The 19,427-nt window shown below is 40.3% G+C and overlaps 1 protein-coding gene across 2 annotated transcripts in view; it reads left to right on the top strand.

Moving 5' to 3' along the window:
* Positions 1-19,427, top strand: part of arb2a (ARB2 cotranscriptional regulator A) — a 181,783-nt gene that overhangs the window by 103,177 nt on the left and 59,179 nt on the right. For both annotated transcript variants that reach the window (XM_061817581.1, XM_061817580.1), the window contains exon 9: positions 17,516-17,632. In XM_061817581.1, the coding sequence (XP_061673565.1) occupies positions 17,516-17,632 (117 nt within the window). The remainder of the gene's footprint in view (positions 1-17,515; positions 17,633-19,427) is intronic.

Genomic DNA, 19,427 nt, shown 5'->3' with positions numbered 1-19,427 from the left:
ATATTTTTTTCATTATAGTCAGTTTTCCCTCTCAGTATCCTGACATCAGTCACTACATCTTAATGCCAGCCATTTTTTAGTATCCCAATGTGATACTTAAATTCAGACTGATTTTATTTTAGAAAATCCTACCGATACTTGTGCTATGATTACTTGAAAAGCTTTTATAGGTGGGCTTGAATGCTGTTTTTTTTTTTTTTTTTTTTTTTTTGGGTTGGGGGGAATAATCAATTGATTCCAATCACTGTGAATTTCAGTTAATCATGTCAGTGATGGGAAAAAATCTTTTGCATTTTTGGTCGTCATTGTACAGATGCCGGGGGTTTTTCGTGTTTAAAAAGAAGAGGGTCAAACATTTTGTACGTCCTAAATTTTCACAACATCCTGTTCACATTCTTTCTCTTCTGGTCCTTGTTTGCAAGCGTAAAATCTTGAAGGGATGTTTACTTCTTGTGCGACAGCTGATTTGAATTCAATTTTGAAAATGCAAATGATATATTGTCCTTTTAAAAAAAAGTGTCGGTTTTTCTCTCTGTGTTCTATTTGCATGTTTTTCTTGTGTCTGCTTTCCATTCTTCTCATTGTGGCATTTCCAGGCGTTCACCTGCTGTGTCTGGGTGAGTCAGATGGTTATGACCCAGGTCACCTTCACCAGCGAGGGAATACGCTCGCTTGACGTGAGCTTTAAATGTGCCACAGATGACATGTTGACAGGTCCAATGAATCGCTTGTCACTTGTCATTTTTCCTCCCCCTCCTTGCTAATTTAGGGATAAGAACACACAGAAAATGCAAGAGGAATCTTTAAGATTAATGCGTTTCCAAAATGCTACGTAGGCATAGTGAGAATTTATCACATTAAGTCCTATTTGCCTTTTTGTCCTCTCTTGATTGCGAATGGTTTAACTGAACTGAAAGCTGTAAGCAAGAATAATAAGTCTCCAGAACTGAAAAGAGTGTGCGTCTTTTTCTGAAAAGCAGTGAAGAACGGCGAGGCGGATCCTGGAGCAAATGTCAGTGAACTCATTGACTTGAGGATTGAAGTCTAAACCATCTTTCTCCTCTTCTGCTTTTCTTCTCATATTTTCTTTGGCTTATTCGCCTCTTGCCCACGACCCCTTTTTTGAGTGCTGATCATGGCATTGTTAGTATATACATTGCCGTTGCATTCTTCTTTAAGTAGAAAAGTGATTGACAGCAAATAAAAAAGTCGTACCAGAATCACTTTTGTATGCTTTGAATTGGCCATTTTTGTCCCTTATCTCTCCCATACGCTGCCCTATATCCTCTATTACTTATGGTGAGCGTGTGTTTGAATCCTTTATGGCACTTTTTTTTTTCAGGGGCGTGTTTTAGTTATGTACTTGCGGTAAAACATATTTAATTTTTTAAGCCCAGAAAGCTGACAGTGAAAGGAGATGAACTGTTTTATGTGCCATTTTAGGGCTTTATGTGGTGTGAAATACGACGAGGGTTGTAAAAGAGCCAAAAGCAAGGTAGAGGGAGGATGTACAAAGCAAGCGAGGGAGAGACTCAGCGTATTGAGAAGCTTGTGATTTGTTCGCAAGACTGCGAGTCGGAGGCTCACTGGAGGGGATGTCTTGATTCATGGCGCCGCATGGCACCCCACCTCCTGTCCCCAAAAATAAAAGTTATCGTACATAGGTATCGCAATTTTTCACATTTTATATTTGGTTAAAATGTGCTATTTCTTTCCTGTGATTAGGATTGTGACAAATGGCTTCCATATTTGTGAATCCTTTTTTCAAAAAAAAAAAAAAAACATGAAATGAACTCCTGAAACCCCTTGAAATCCTCCATAACAAATAAATTCAGGGGAAAAAAATATTGATTACTAAAGTACTGATTACATTGGTTTTCTCACGAATAATATAAGTCATGTTTTAAGACCAAGTGACACCGTTTGAAACATCCCAGTAATTTTGGTCCGTCGACTTGGAGAACCCCCAGAATTATTGGTGGATATTTTTAACTGAAACTTGTCAGCCAATTACAGATGTGATTCCCTGAGTACCAGATTGAAAAAAAACAGTCAAGGATCTCTGTTAAAAATAATCAACTTATACTGCTTTACTCTGAATTTGAAGGCCTTTTTCAACCAGATTTTGTATTGACACTATTGTACAAAAATTCTCCCCAAAAAGGCCCGAAAACACAATCTGTCCAGAATCCATCATAAAATTTTTAAAATTCTCTTGTGTATTGTTCAGTGGACCCCTGCATGCTCACATTTGGGGACCCACAGATTCGAATATCAGCAGATTTCTTTGCTGTTTTTTACGTAGGCGCAATTTTAATGGCCATCAATTGTTCACATATTTTTGCTATTCGCAGTCAGACCAAGTATGTGGTCACTACTAGTCGCCATTCCAAAAAAATAAAATAAAAAAGAATGAAGTCGACATTCCAACCAGACTCAGCCTTTTGACAGTCTGTCATTTTTTGGAAAATCTTGTCACAATGCAAGTATGATTTGATTCATCAGTTTGAGTCGGTTCCATTTACAGTTGGTGTCTCGTATTCGCATTTCCTATTTGGTAGCATCCCAAGTGGAAATTCTTGGGACACGGACATTTTCTTGTCATACAACTCCTACATGCTTCTCATCCTCTTCTTTCTTGCAGCACCAAAGGCTGAAAATGTCTTGCTTGTGTCACACTTCTTTTAACCTGTAAAGCCCTCCACAACAGCTGAGGAACATTTCGAATACACTAGCCACCCCCTATGCTCATGCTTGAACTTTCATCCCTCCCTTCCCTAGTCACCGACCCCCCCCCCCGCTCCACCTCTTCGCTCATGTGATGCCACTTGTGTTATGACCTCCTCACCACTAGCTATCTTCTCTGTTCAAGTGTCCCTTTGAGTCCAGTTGTTTATGTATTGTTGCTGGTTTATTTGGTCTGGTTTCTGTCAAACACTAGGGGGCACTGTCTGTCTTTTGCTACCCCTCTCCTCTCTGGGCTTCAAAACAAGTCTGTTTGTAGAAATGTGTTTTCTTCTGTGTGCTCCTCTTGTTCAAAAAAACAGTCCCTCAGTCTGTAATGGATGACACGGAGCAGCTTTCAGACAGGCAGGCAGGCAGCACGTCTCCTGTGGCCGCTGGGTCCTGCCTGGGCTCCGCCAGGCACCCGTCTGCAAACCCTTTTCTCCCCTCCGCATTCACACCCACCATTTCTGCTAGCCTAATGCAGGTCTGCGGGCTAATGAAAAGGGCTCAAGAGGAGCGACAAGTCATCTTCCAGACACTTGTGCTCACCTCTAACCCTCAGAGACCTATTCTGTATGACAGCCCAACATCCCCCTTGTCTCTCTGCCCACATTGGCACTCCGTCCCTTGGGTCACGCAGCAAAGTCTGCCTGCCCGGTTCACGCCAAACAGTGCTTGCCAAGCATGGCGTTAAACAAAGGTAGGAAGGAGCAAGGGGACAGGAGTGACTGCATTGTTTAGTCAAAGACTTTGGTGTAGACCTTGTCACTTTGGCGACATGCAAAGGAAGTGTCTTCCTCATCACTCTTGTTTCATACCTTTGTTGAGATTGTTTTTTTTTTTTTTTTGGTGCATTTTTTTCACATAGGCATCAACTTTTGTGACTCTGCAAACATGTATGTTGCTTCCTTATGACTACTGCATAATGAGATTTTTTTTTTTTTAATTCTTGGTAAGCAGACAGATGATGAGGGGTTTTTTGATAGTGCTAATTGGCAGCTCCCATCTAGGCAGCGTTGTGTTAATGGGGCTGGCTGACTTGAAGTGCCGCTATTGTTTTGAGGTGTCAAACTCAACGCAGAACAAAGAGGACGGTAGAAATGTGCTGTGCTCGCCCTTCAGCGTGTTACAAGGCAACATACACACATATTTTATACGAACACAAATCTATACATTTACAAATAAATACATTCATGCTGTATATTCAGTAGATATGAATCTGCTCATATGCACACACAAAATATCATGTTATCTGAAATCGTCATGCTTGACGCTTACTCCACACAGAAGCTTGCACAAACAACCATAAAATGAGGAGATAATCACTGCATTTCAACGTACCTTCCATATATGTGGCTTTTTTCAAGATAAAGTAATAAATATTATATACAGTTTTCCTTTCAAATTTCTCCAGCAAACACTGTAATTACCATATACCGACGAAGACCTGACAGAGGTGTAATAGTTAAAAAGGTAATTTGACTGCAAGTTGGAGTTTGGGTGAGGAAAGGGGTCAGTGTGCTTTCCTCCAACAACCCCCTCCTCCCCTGATGCGCCACTCTCTCTCTTTAATGGTTTATTCACGCTTTTCGAGGACTTTTTGCATGATTGACTGACAAGGTCTTTTTCCGAAATAGCATCTTCAGTAATGAGAAATAATTGACTCTCTAATCAAAAAGGGGGTTGATGGAATCCACAAACCTAGCTTTAATCTTCTGTGGCATTTCCAGCAGAAATGACAGTCCTCATAGCTTCAGGCTATATACCACTTTGATTTAATTGCTTTTTTTATAAGATTAATAATATACTTTATGGTGAATTGTGTATGGCAGTGCATACTGTGTATGAACGTCCCTCACCCTTCTCTCGGGCTGTGTTAAATCAACAGTATCTTCTGAATATATGTACTGTTTATATGCTACATTTTCTGTAAGGGAACTGCTATTTACCTCATTTTGTGCATTGCTGTAGTATTTGGTGATTTCCCAAGAAGGACTAATAACAAGTAAATTCAAACCAGTGCAGTTTAGCATTTGTCAACTTAATTTCAGTGCTCATAACTTCCATAGATACATTTTCTCTTCCACATTTGAATGTTAATCGCATAGCAATTTAAAGGAATTTCACTGATTACGTTTTAGATCATAAATCTGTTAAGTAGTTTGAGTTTTTGGTGGTTGGATTCACAATACAAAGGACAACATGTTAAGTTGTCCCTCCTGCCAATTATTGGTGAGTTCAATAGTGATTTAAAAAAATGTTTGAATGCGTCAAATTCACAGACATTTCGGTTTTTTACCTTTGGGTTTTAACTGATAAAGTTGAGGATTTAGTCAAATGTAGTTTTATTGTTTTATCTTTGAATCTTCCATCTAATGGTTTCTAAATTTAAATGCCTTGAGAAGTGTTTGCTTGATGTGGCAAATTAACTTGTAGCCTCTCCGTCTGTCCAATTTGTAAAGTCTTCAATCGTCTTTTCTTCAGGAAAGCCCGTTTTAAATCATGGCTAGTGGCAATGGGAAATTAATTTAAGATTGTTATATCTTTCCATTAATTTCAGTCGGCCTCCTGTATGTTTGGCTCTCTTATGTCCTTCCCTTGAGTACATGTGGATGACACAACCTGTTTCTTTAATAATGTTCTTTTTTCCTCCCTGTGGCACAGTTAGACAAGCAAATATTGAGAACATTTTAAAAAAGAAGAGAGAGAGGGCGATAACTTTCTTCATTTTTCTCTTTTTATGCGAACTTTCTTTCTCTCTTTGGCAGTCATATGGTCTTCATTCAGGGGATGGTTGGAGTGGTTCTAGAAGATAATCCTCCATAGATTCTCCTTTTCCAGCTTTAATGGCCCCTCGCACACACACACACACACACACACATGCACTTGCCCCCATTCGACCCAACTCACATGCATGCTGAGGCCTGTTTTGCCAATAATGTGCAGAGCAGCAGCCGCCTCCAGATTTTTTGTTTTCTCATTTAGTTCTCCATTTCCTCCCTCTTCATTCAGAGCTAAGGTGAACTTTTGTCTGCCTGGGATGTTGTTTTAGTTGTTCCACCTTTTTTCCCAAACACTATTCTTGAACTTGGCTTTCACATAGGAGTTGGTCCGTCTCCAATTTATCTGATCATTCTTTAAATCCTCAGCGTTCTTCACAAAAATGAAAGTTTGCAAATAACCTATATTGTCATGATAGAGCTATTTAAAAATGGCAGCCTGCATGCCAACTTTGGTCAGATGATATGTAGAATGTGTGCAACAGTGTCTTGGATGAGTGCATGTGTGCATGCATGGGTGCATGTGTTAGATATGGACCGCAACACCAAGTGGATATAATACGCATTTTTCCTGCTTTGGCAGAGCTTGAAAGCACACTGATTTCTGAAGTGAAACTCTTATTATACTTGCCACCAGAAAGCAAATATCTTTGTGTGTGTGTTCGTGTGACCCATGAAAGCCAGGACCCTAGAACAGGGGTGCTAAGACTTTTACCTTACCTTACTTTTACCCCAAGATCTACTTCTCAAGCAGCCAGCCTCTCGCAAGTTACAAATGGGGGGGGGGGGTGATGATGATGGTCCCAAACCGTTTTAAGATTATTGTTATGTTGCCTCCAATATTTAAAATACAGAATTAGCTTTTTGTCCACTGTATTGTCTGTGCTTTCATCCTGGATCAGGCTGTGCCAAAGTGGAATTTTAAAATTATACACCATCTCATCCTGCACTTTCTACTTTGGCTTCAGACCAAACCTTTCCCACTCGGAAAAGAGAAAAGCTCGTCCAGTTTAACCACTTTTTCTTTGATTATTCACATACTCTGACAATCATTGCATCTTAAGACAACAGCAGTCACTCAGATTCAAAAAATGTACGGGTGTGGTCAGTCATGCTCGCAGATAAAGTTGTGGGTGTGATTAGGGATGGAATCTCAAGACCTTAAAATTACTTACTGGATTAATATAACATAATTGTAAATTTGAAATAAAATAAATACATAACTCAAATAGAAAACTAAAATTTCAAACTCGGAAATGATAATCTCCAATTTCAACTGATATTAATAGAATATGATATAAAATGTTATTTAACATTTTTCATCAATAAAAATTCTTGATCTGACAAACTTTATCTGAAGAAAAGTTATATGCACTGGCCTGTCAAGGAATAAACATGAATGGTCTATACCCGCAATGTTTTGAAGATGCTGAAAGTTTAGTTCAACATAATCGGCATTAGGGGCAGCAAGCTAGTGATACATTGTGACAAACAGCGCGCAGTTTAGAAGGAACATTGGTTGACGTTTTTTTTTTTTCCCCGCATGCCGTCCAGCGATCGACCATCGCAATCGCCGCATTGAGCACACCTACTCTAGAATATAGTTTTTGATTCAAGCCATAGATGGCTCCCATCTGCGTGTGTCTTAATTTTGCCATCAAGATTCATATAGAACCTTTTCTTTTCATTGTCATTGATTGAAAACAACAGCAAACTCTCGAAACCTTTAACCTTTGAACCCTTTTACATTCTGTTCCATTCCTTATAATTCTATTATGTTCATGGTATTGTGTTGGGTTTTAAGGGAACAACTACAAGAATTAGTCATTAGTCACCTGACAAAAAAAGAGCCACAAGGAGTGTTCATAAAGTAGAATATCTGTGACACACTAATCCCTTTTTTTTTTTTTAGAAACGAACATGTTAAGTATGTACATTAACAGATGAAAAAAATGGGCATGGGGGCGTGTACATACAGTATAATGTAAATGTATGTTTATTTGTAGATCTATTGATATGTTTCGGGTGAATATGTGGTGTTTTGGTTTTGCACTTCTTAAAAGGGTTAGGCTTTGAATAACTTGAACTAATTACTACTCTGATTGGTAGTACACAATGATTCACAATGTAAAATGTATTATGTTTATATGTTTCATTGCTTCATTTATTTTTTCATTCTGCATGTTCAATATAAAATGTTCAATTAATCAATACATTATTCATAATTTTGACAAAGTGTGTGGGGGGGATCCAGCATTCCATCTATTCCTAGATTTGCACTAAAAAGGTATGCACAATGCATTGTAAAGTACTTTTTGCTTTAACCCATTTTGTAGGAAACTCCTATGAAGTCATAACCCCCTTGGGTTTTAAAGCAATTCATGAAATTTCATTTACAGTAATTCATTTTGACAGTATTTGGGTTCATACTTTTTTAATTATGAAATCTTTTCTTGTGTGTGTCCTTCCATCGTTCCTTTGAGGTCTGTAAGGTCACTTTCCCAGTACCTCTTTTAGGTTTTGCGCACAGCAACATCGTATACTGCTTTTGTTGGTCCGCAGTTAACTTGTCTCCTCCTTGCCAGAGTTCAGAGAGGGCTTATTTCTCCTCCGTGTCAGTATCGCCCTAAGATGCTGCACAGAAGTCTCAGCTTCCTCCTTGACACACCCATCTTCAGCCCATTCCATTCCTCCCTCCCTCCCTCCCTCCCTCTCTCTGTCACTGTTCCTCCTGGCCTGATCCATCCTGATCTCCAACATAGAGTCACCCATCCAACACTGTTAAAACAGGGTCATCCCGGTGTGCACTTAGAGGCTGTCCCTTTAACCTGCTCTGAAATACTTACGGCTATTATTATAGCTTATAAATCATTAAGAAACTTTAATTATACAAAATTTTCATGGTTGAAATGTGCAAGCCGACACATGGGAAGGGGAATTTAATGGGCCAGCAAGTCCCAGCACCGTGAGGGAAAATATTGAGGTTAGGTTTCTATTTTACAGCATTGCCGTAGGGTTGGGAGGCAAGGAAGAGGAGAAGGGGAGAGGGTGAGGGTGGGAAAGAGAGGGAGAAGGTTTGCGGAGAAGATGAGGCCTATCCGATCGTGTCCAAGGCAGAAAAACAGCTTTGGCTTTTTAAGTTTTTAGGCTGAAGCTGTTGAATGTGCTGAATGGGGCCTGCTGGTAGTAGTGGAATGAAAATGTCCTGCCCACTGTACATCACCCCTGATTTTCTTAAGTCAGATTTATTCTAATTTACACATGATGCTTTTTAGTCACCACATTGTAAGTCTACTTTGTTCAGGGAAGCTGGCTAATTAGAATGAGCCATTTGGAGAATTTCTTTATTGTCGCTCAATGATATGTGATCATCGCTCTGAATTTCATTAAACTTTATCTTCTCTGTTCTGTGTGTCATTATCAGGTGATTGTAAACAGTATATGACTATTTTGGGTACTGCACAGCATTTTATGGAGAAAATGTTGCTTGTTGGCTGTTTGATTTGAAATGACTAGAATTTTGTTGTGGTAACCATCACAATCATACATTTTAGCATATCCACATATTACAGAATCACTACAGGAAATACATCAGAACATCCGCAGAGTCGCACATGGCACCTGTAAAATGTAACCACTTTAGCATTGTCACAATCCAACAACACGATCAAAATAGTAAATGGACTGCAGACGGTATTTCACTAAATGAGATACAATATAATGTGTTTTCCTAGAAATATGCCTTTAATTTTTATTTTTGGGCTTGCAGTTTGAAGTAGTGTAGAAATGCATTACATCATACTAAGATCTTGTTCCCTTTAAAGTTTCATGAGTGGCAGAATATTCAAACTGTGTTTCAGTGTGATCGAAACCAAATCAATGAGTATCCACACTAAAGCGAACTATTTTTTTTTCGTAAAACTCTTGCACTGGATCTCATTAGATGAAGTTGTGGCCAGTCACTCCACAAAGATAGAGGCAAAGATGCTCCAGTATGTTGAAGGTAACTGCTGATTATGTAGATGGATCACTTAGCAACACCCGTGTGGAAGTAATATATGAAAGAAGAAAAAAAAAATGCACGTACCATTATGCATGACCCAATGCTCTAGCACATAAAAACTCACTCAAATTAATCATCAAGAAACTAAATCCATTTTCTTGAGTGTACAGCGATTGCTCTCAACCGGGCTATTATTGTTTATGAGCACTCATTACCCACAACCACATTTTTGCCCCCCCTCACTCCCCATTTTTTTCTTCTCCCCTCCTCTCTTGCCCTTTCTATCCTTCTCTCCTCCTCCCTCACCGTCTTCCTCTTATTTTCCATACGGGCACAAGTGAGGCGCAGCACCCGCAGCCGGTAGGTTTCCTGGCACGCTGCTTCTCATCCTCTGCCTTTTGTTTCCACCACTGGACAGCCATTCTTCACTTATGCTGTGTCAGTAAATATTTATTGCCCTTCCTTTTCCTCTCCACTCCCACTTGTGTGTGTGTGTGTGTGTGTGTGTGTGTGTGTGTGTGTGTGTGTGCACGTGTTTGATTGCATGTTTACATGCACGTTGAACATACGCAGTTGTGAGGCACCACTTTCCGCTACCCCCTCCCACCCGCCCCCCTCGATTTTGACAGTGTCACTCACCTAATTCCGCAACTCACCCAATCAGTCTCCCCGCCACTCCATCCTCGCTTCCTCGCGCTCTCCATCTTCGGTCCGTCATGCATTTGCCGATAAGCGGTGAAAGGAATGAGTGGAGGAAGTTGTTGCTGTTTTCTCCTGCTTCCTCATCCCTTACAGCCTCAGCCTGAGTTCACCGTAGAGGTGGGAGCAATGGTGAGAGTAAATGCATGTGACCTTAGCGCTCACAGCCCCTCGGCACACACAGAAACACACGCAGTCCAACTCCCAAGGGCCCCCATGGCATCGTGCTGCAGAGGGCTTCCTTCCTGCGGTTAAGACAAAGGAAGCTGGGGACTGACAGCGGACTTGGGTTTGCCACTTCAAAGCCAGAGGAAGCGCTGGTGTTGTCTCTTCCTGTGGGAGGGTGTTGGGGCATGGTGGGGGACAGACGCCTGTGTTTTCACAGCCAGGCATGAGTGTGTTTATGTGTGTATAAGTGGATGACACGGGATACGCAGGAGAGCTTGAGTGCACCGCACCCACAACTCTGTCCATCTCTCTCTGACCTCACATTTAAACTCGTAAACGCAATTGAACACAAATGGATCACCCCAATAGTAAAGTGCCACATCTACTTTGCCCTCTGTCCATGAAATTGTGGTTGTATTTCATGTAAACCTGCTCCAAACAAACACGTAGCAGACAAAAAGAAAATTTTTGGAGAGAGACAGTACTAGTCTGCTTCTTGACTACTCAAGCTGCCCTCAACCAAGGCATTGCATAGCCCCCTTGGCCAAAGTAAAACCCATTAAAAATTATCCAGACAACGATACAGATTTGTTTTTCCCATTTGTCAACAATATTGGATATTTTTTCTAACAATGCATCAATAATTGTCATTTAGGTCTAGGCTGCAGGTGCAGAGCTTATAAAAATCATACACACCTATGTTCAAATGCCAAGTTTTTGCAACGTAAAAAAATCTGACCAATAAGAGTCAGTTCAAAACCTTTTCCAAAATTCATGACTTGTACAACTCTGTTGAAAAAAAGAAATATTTTATACAGAGAAAGGAGAAATGGACAAGTAAATAAAATTTAGCAAAAACTCAAAACAATTTTGATAATGAATCCATCATTTTTAGATAATGATGCCAAAATATAAATATATATTTTTTTTCTTTTTTGTTAATGAATGTTTGTTGACATTATTTATAGTAAGAAGTCAAGGCCCATGTTTTTCTTGATGTGTACATCAAAGTTAAAGTGCATAAATGAATGCCTCATAGGATTCATTCTGACGCAATGTTCCTCACAGTGACTCTGTGATTTAATGGCATCCTTGTAGGTCAGTGGGTCCACTTTTCTTTGGAAATAAAGAAGTCAACTGGCATTGGTTCTAGCCACTCCAGTGACAATCAACATTATGAGCAGTATAGAAAATGGATAGCCAGATGGATGCAGTAATACTCATGTAAACATGGTCCGATTTCCCACGATTCCTTGCTTAAGTCCCTTGAGAACACATTGCAACTTAACTATTTCTTGAAGTCCATTATCCTCTATTGATTTATGGTGACAAAATCCTTAGCATCAGCCGGGGGTTTATGTTTGTTTTTTTCCAGCCTGTACTACTTTGCAGAGTTTGTGCTTTTCAGCTTGTCCAAGTAAATGTGTGTGTTTGTGTGTGTTTATCCTCGTGTTCCAGTGTTGATGTGTAAAGATTTATGGGGGTGTTAGTGCGTGTGTTGTCTAAGCTTCCGGTGTGCTGCCGCATGCATGTTTGTTTGTTTGGTGTCTGTTTGCTCTCGCTGCTCGCCTCGTACTCTCTGGCAGTGACGGGACAGTTAATCAATCAAATATTTAAGCAGTGCTTCAGTGCTCAGTGGGTAGTCTGACATTATCTGTGGCACTTGGCAGTACACAGTCCAGGCATGTTCAGTTGAGTCTCGTGTATGGTTATGAGGCTCTATGCTTCCCATCGTTGCACTCTGCTACCAACACTCTGCACTCTTCTTCCCTCTTGTCAGTCTTGTTCTCCGCTCATTATTTTTCTGCCTTCTATTTGCACTTGCACTCTGTTTATAATTGTGGCTTTTCACATTGGTTTTCTGACAGTAAGCAAGGCTCCTTAAAGAGCTCCCATCTTTATGTCTTTGCCTGCTTTCCTCTCTTTTCTACCCTTCTGTATTCTTTCTAGGGATAAGTCTGCCTGTCTCCCCAAGGGGATCTCCATTGTGAATTACCATTCTTTTTTTTTTTTTTGCCTAATTATCTAGTGGCTTTCACTGCCTTTGACACATAATTATCAAAGGCCTAAAAAATTGTCTTTTATTGTTGCTGGTGTTTGGATGTCGCATCAGCAGAGCATTCCCAAGCATGGGAGCATCACAAGGAGAAGGGAAAAAAGTGAAAAAATACATTTTTGTGTAGAAAAGACTAGCTTTGCATTTGGCGAGACAATGTCTCGTTATCTTACTGTGCATCAACTCTGACCAAATGAATCATTATTCTAATATCCTCATTGCTCTTTGCTCACTTACTTTACACATAAAAACATTTGCCTGGCCATTGCAGTCCACATTATATGCCGGTAATGACAATACAATTATGTGCAAATGGAACAATTATCTAGCTTTGTAGCAGGAAGCAGCATTAAATACTACATATTGTAGTTTGCTGAGAGGTCAGATGCAAGGGCCATACAAATGTGTATGTGTGTGTTTCGTTGACTGCCTCTGAACTTGCAGGGGGTTTGTCTATTTCACAGAATTTTTGAAAAGCTAGATTTAGCTGAGTTTTGCCAACCAGGCGCTCAGACATCTATCATCTTTTGGTCTCTGTGGCAATCGGACCCTCTTCAGCTACTTCAGAAGAAGATCTGGTTTTATTGAGGAGGGCAGCAGAGGGAAAAGGATTTCATAGTTCATCCAGAGTTTGAATGGATGTGAGGCGCAGCTGAAGTTGAGTCATTGCCATCAATTGTTACTCAGAACTATTTTCATGGTTCCGAAGGTTTTGAATGTGATGTGCAGTTGTACTTACATTTAAAAATTAGGATGGAGATTCTCTTGTTTCCTGCCACATTAAGCAATAAACAATTCAATCTGTGTACTGGTTAAATGATAGAACCAGTTGATCAGATTGGTTTCAACTATTTATTATCCAATGAACATGGACATCTAAAGTTCCTCTTCAAGTTCAAGTGAATGGCCACTTGTGAAGTGTGCTAAGCGAAAGCCATTTGTCCTATTGAGGATTAATAATTGTAACTCCAGTTCACAGCATTGTGTTTTTGTTTGTATTCATTCCTGTCTTTCCTTTATGTGTTCGACTCATCTACAGTCAACCCGACCATCCCACTCCACCGTGGCTAACCCCCACCTGAACCTTACTCTGCATATCCATCTGCTTTCACGTTACAGAAAAGGCCAGCACAGAAACCCCTCAACATCTGCATGTTGGTTTTAGCTCAACAAGTATAGCCACATGTCTCCGTTCCATTTGGCTGTTCGATAAGAGACACAACAGCTGGTCTGTTTGCTTGTTCAAGCATGTGTTTGCATATTGGATCAGCGTGTCTAGCATTCTGGATAACTTGCAGACAATGTAGGTAGTTACTGAATGAACACACTAGTGACAATGTGTCATCGTTGTTAGCTCCACCAAGGAGTTCTTTGGAACATCTGAGTTGGTGTTTTGTCAGAAATCATTGTTTCTTTCAAGTTATGTATTTTTATTTTTTTTACCAGGAAAAAATGTGTGATTTAGGACATTATGTCTCATATTTGTCTTTTGATGTCAAACATTAATGTCTTCACTCAACAGCCCAAAGAAAATTGAATTGGCCTCACTGTTCCAATACTAATGGAGGTGAGTATACAGTATATACAGTTCGGTAGCAGTGATGGTGAACTACTTAGTCCTGAGCCAAGTAAAGGTTTGTCTTTGGTTTGAGTCTGTGCTCCCTCTGTGCACCATTGTAGTTGTAACTATGAGTGCTAAAAATACTTGTTTTTGCTTTCCATGCTTGCTTACCGCAGTTGTCACTGTTGGTTTCAAGATCAAACTGTGCTGTAAAGATTACCATAATTTACACCCATATTGCTTTGAAGGCCTATTTGTCAACCTATTACCCCAAATGTTACAACAGCCAACCATATGTGTGCGATGAGAGCTGTCGGAGGGCCTGATTGATATAGGCTATGCTGGAAGATGGAGTTATTTAATCTTCACTTAAATCAGAGGAAAAGCCTTGTTTGGGAAAAGTTCCACATGTGCTTTCCCTCCTTAAATCATGGCACTCCTTAATTGTTTTTGAATGGGAATTGATCTTTGAATAGGGACTGATGGTGAAACATGAATGCATTCCGGTTAAAAAGTAATTAAACAATGTAGTCTATTGTTTAATTTCAAAGCAGTTACATTTTGTAAAGAAGTATGTGTTTTTGAGTGTCTTGTAATTAAAAACTCAAGTGTAAAGGACTGTGTTTTCACATAATTCTCATGTTGTCCAAAAGTCAGGGATTTCACTTCCAAATGGGGGCATTTTATCTTCATCACTACTACGACATCTCAATCATGTACAGTAATTGGTATAGGACGATGCATCTTTTTGCACAATTGTCAAAAAAAATTACTGACATTACATGACGTCACTGACCAAATTTGACCAATGTTTATAATCTACAACAGCTGCTTGGTAGTTTTTCTTTTGTTTGTGTTGACCAATGAGCTTATACAATATATCGCTTACAATTTTTATACCAGTAATTACTGAACAATCACACCAATATTATGCACTGATCCTGTTACAGTTCTTTTTCCACTCAATGTAATCTTGATTTTTGTTAGGCACTGAAAATACCAGCATTACAAACAAACATTACACCCATCAATTGAAACAGTGAAAATTAGTTTTGACAAGACTAACTCGATACCGAGCATGATTGAAGTTTTCCATGGCCAGTCCACTGTCTCCTGTTTCCTGGCCTCTGTTTATGGACCCTTTAGACACAGGGACCGAAAACAGGATCTTGCTGGACAAATCAAGTTCAGGATTGACGTTGCTACTCCCACAAGCCTTGTTGTGCCGGCAGAAATCTCTTCAACCATGCTTGGATGAGAAGGCCATAGAGACGATTTTATGTGTGCACTGTTGAGAATTTGTGTCATGGAACGGACATGTGCATGGATATTTTCATTGGCTTTTTTATTTATTTATTTTTAATAATAATTATTATTATTATTAGAATAATAATCCTAATATATAATACGAATTGGCCCATCAGAATGTTTCAGTTGGATTGTATGTTAACTGTTCAAGAATTTAATTGCGAGAGGGAATAAACTGTTGGAATGCCTACTAGTTTTGATTTGCATTGTTTGGTAGCATCCAGCCAAGGGAAGGAGCTGGAAGAGCTGGTGACCAGGATGTGGAGGGTCCTAGTTCGTGTGGCGTGCAAGTCGCCAAGGGTTGGTAAGGCGGTGCCGACAATTCATTCTGCAGTTTTAATTATCCATTGCAGTTGGAGTTTGTCTTTTTTTGTAGCAGCCTAAACGAGACTGTGATAGATGTGCACAGTACTGATTCAATCACCGCTATATAGAACTATCTCAGCAGCTCTCGTCATAAGCCATGCTTCCTCCTTCACTTTTCTACACTTTTTTGAAGATGTAGTTGTGTCTCCCACTAAAGGTCCTCTGAGACTTTAATTCCCAAGAACCTAAAAGTCTTGATTGTTAATACAAGACAGTTGGACTTCGTAAGGGGCCACTGTGATGAAGGATGCCTCCTCAAGTCCCCAATAATCTCTACACTATTTGGTGCGTTCAGCTCCCGCCTCTCCACCTCCTCCCAATACGCAAACACGTCACCGTCTTTAATGAGCCTGATGACTGGTGTCATCTGAGAACTTCAGGAGATTGACTGCCTGGTGTGTTGAGGTGCAGTTGTTTGTGTAGTGCGAGAAGAGCAGCGGGGAGAGGACACAACCTTGGGGTATCCTGTGCTGATAGTGGGTGTGGATGAGGTGGTGTCCCCCAGAATCACCTGCTGTGTTCTAGCCATCAGGAAGTTGTAGATCGACAGACAGATGACAGGTGAGACGGTGAGCTGGAGAATCTTTGAGGAGAAGAACGCAGGGATGATGGTGTTAAACGCAGATCTGATATCCACGAACAGGATCCTTGCATGGGTTACCTTGCTATCAAGGTGTTAAAGGATGAAATGCAGACACATTTTGAGTGCATCATCCGCAGACCTGTTCGCTTGGTAGGCAAACTACAGCGGGTCCAGCTGAGGACTGCTGATGTTGATGAGGCGGTCCAGTACAAGGCGTTCAAATGACTATATGACCACAGATGTCAAAGCAATGGGCCTTTAGTCATCCAGACCCAAGGTTGCAGGTTTCCTGGTGACTGGTATGATGGTGGAGCATTTGAAGCAAGTTGCACAGTTCCAGAGATCTGCTGAAGAGCTTTGTGAAGACTGGAGCAAGTTGGTCTGCACAGACTTTAAGCCAGGATTTGGGACACAAGGTATAGGCCCACAAGTTCGTTTTAGCAGAGATGTGCGCTTCGAAAGCTCCGCGAATCTATTACATATTTCACAGTAGGAAAAAGCCGAACACTACTCCAAGAGTCCTCCAAGATGGCAAACAAAATGTAGACCAGATGACAGAATATTTAGGCATATTTTATATTGTGGCAATATTTCTGAGGCAAAATCTAAAGTACTTTATCCAGTATAGTACTGCCTAACTCTGCTGCTCATTTCCCATTGCAGTCTCACTAAATGTACAGAGTACGATATTGTTAACCTATTGTTGAAAACCCTGTTCTCCTTTCTTCAATATTTTATCTTAATATGAAGGTCACTGAAAAGGCTCACTCCCAAGGTCTGGCTCCAGTGCTCCTTGGGGTGGGTCCAGCAGTGTGTGAAGTCTATTGTAGTACGGTAACAAGTCCTTTGTGTGACATTTTCCTTGGCGTTGACATTCAGAGGGGAATAGGAAGACGGTCCTGCAAACGCCACTTTCTGTGACATGTGAAGGGAAAAGGTATTTAGAATTGCAGCCAAGGTATTTGAATGTGCACAAGGAAGGACATTTGCTCAGTACGTGACAAGGACACGCCATAGTGGAGGAGCTCTTTCATATTTCAGTATGGTATAATGCTATACATGTGGTTGAATTTGTAACCACCATTTTCAAACGTAGGAGCATTGTATGAGGTGTAGTCTTGGAATATGTTGGTAAATTCAAAAGGTGCGTATTTATCATATTCAGTTTATGATAGTGACAATATACGATCTTCCATTTGGCAAGCAGTGATCATGTGACAAGTCACTGTCACATACTAAACTTTTCTTTTCCTCTTCACTGCAGATGAATCACAGAGAAACCGAAGTAAGGAACAAAGTGTGTGCCGTGGCTTTGACGGATTCGGCTCACAGCATGTGGCTCCAGGAGACCAGTAAAAGCACACAGGACTGGATGCATCAGGTAAAATGTACACACTGGCACACCAAAGTAAAAGGAAATAAGTGGACACTGACCAGTTAAAACATTAGGAGAACCCTTGCAATGTAATGAGACCAGATTTTGGAGATTAAAAGATATTAATCATCATTTGATGTGATATTGTATTGGGAATTATATATTATGGACATTAACACTCATGAATTCAATTTCATTCACAAGCTAGTCGGTTTTACAATCTTACCTTATTTTTGGAAGCTGCTGTGTACTTATTAAAGTGTCCAGTATGTTGTACAGTACATTAGTCCATTAATTCTGTCAATTTGTGGTCTGCACCACCTTCCAGACCCAAGCCTGCACCACATTAGAACTCAAGAATAATCATTTTTTGCATTCATCTTCACTCACTAATGCTTGGGCTGCCCTTCAATGTTGGTATATGTTGACCCTCTTTATATTTATAACAATATGCATGTGGTCAGTGTGCTTGCATGTATGTGAGGAAAAGCGTGACAGGTTCATTGCATAGACATGTGCACATTTGTGTATGGTTCATTTTTAGCAACTGTCTCTCCTGGTGTGACCTGTGCACCGCTTTCAGCACCTGACCTCCCTCAGTATGCACATACAGATTCAGACTAGCTCAAACCAGAACTGCAAAACAATGGTTGTCGTAACCACAAAACACCCATACCTTTATTTGTAAGCATCCTACTTTTAAATGCCTTGCCTTTTGATTAAGGGCAATGTACATGTTGGTTTGAGTAGTTGTTCAAGGTTGCGCTCTTCCCTCTTGACTTGCATTTCCTATTTTTGATCCATCCAAGGGATGCACAGGCCACATTATAATTGGGATTTTAAACGGTTTTCTAATTTTGATGAGTACCCAGAACAATAGAACTAAAATCACTTTTTTTGTCCACAAAGAGGAATGTGACGGGCAAAAATATATTGCTTATACTCATTAACCCAGTCTAATTACAAAGTTGTTTTTTTCTGAAATGCAACTATGCACTCCCTCTGTGGTCCATTGCATAAAAAAAAAGGAAATTGGCATTAAGTTGGGGCGGCACGTTGTAGCAACTGGATAGAGCGTTGGGCTCACAGTTCTGATCACTGGCGTTCAAATCCCGGCCCTGCCTGTGTGGAGTTCGCATGTTCACCTCTTGCCTGCATGGATTTCGGTTTCCTTCCACAACACAAAAACATCCATTAATTGGAGACTGTAAATTGCCCCTTGGTGTGATTGTGAGTCCGACTGTCTGTCTATGTGCCCTTCAATTGGCTGGTAACCAGTTCAGGGTCTATGCCGCCTCCTGCCCATTGATAGTTGGTACAGTGGTACCTTTACTTTCGAAATTAATCCATTCCAGAAATTGTTTCGGAACTTGAATTTTTCGTGAATAGAAATGCATTTTACATGTAAATAACAAAATTCATTACTTTCAACTTATGAATCCAGGCGTTCCCTTTTTCAGTAATTTTTCCACAACTTTCTGTTCCCTAACAAGGGTCTAAAACAGCTTAAACAATAGCTCCCCATTCCATGGCTTCAACGAAGAAATTTTCAGTGTCGCAGAGTGTCATTACCTGGTTGTAACAGATACAGAGAGAGTGGAAGAGTCACAGAAAGGTATAGAAATATCTTTGTGAATACTGTATATTGCTTGACTAATGATCAAGCTGCTTTTTATAGAACAAGGAACTATGATTAAGGTACTGAAACACTGAAGTGTTAAACAGTCAGACATACAAACTTCACCTTTTTTTCCATTCCACCACACGCTCACTGTCACTTTCTGTTATTTGTCTGAGGGGG

Source organism: Syngnathoides biaculeatus, chromosome 4 (genome assembly GCF_019802595.1).
Source record: "Syngnathoides biaculeatus isolate LvHL_M chromosome 4, ASM1980259v1, whole genome shotgun sequence".
NCBI classification, from domain to species: Eukaryota; Metazoa; Chordata; class Actinopteri; order Syngnathiformes; family Syngnathidae; genus Syngnathoides; species Syngnathoides biaculeatus.
This window is presented reverse-complemented; position numbering and strand designations above follow the sequence as displayed.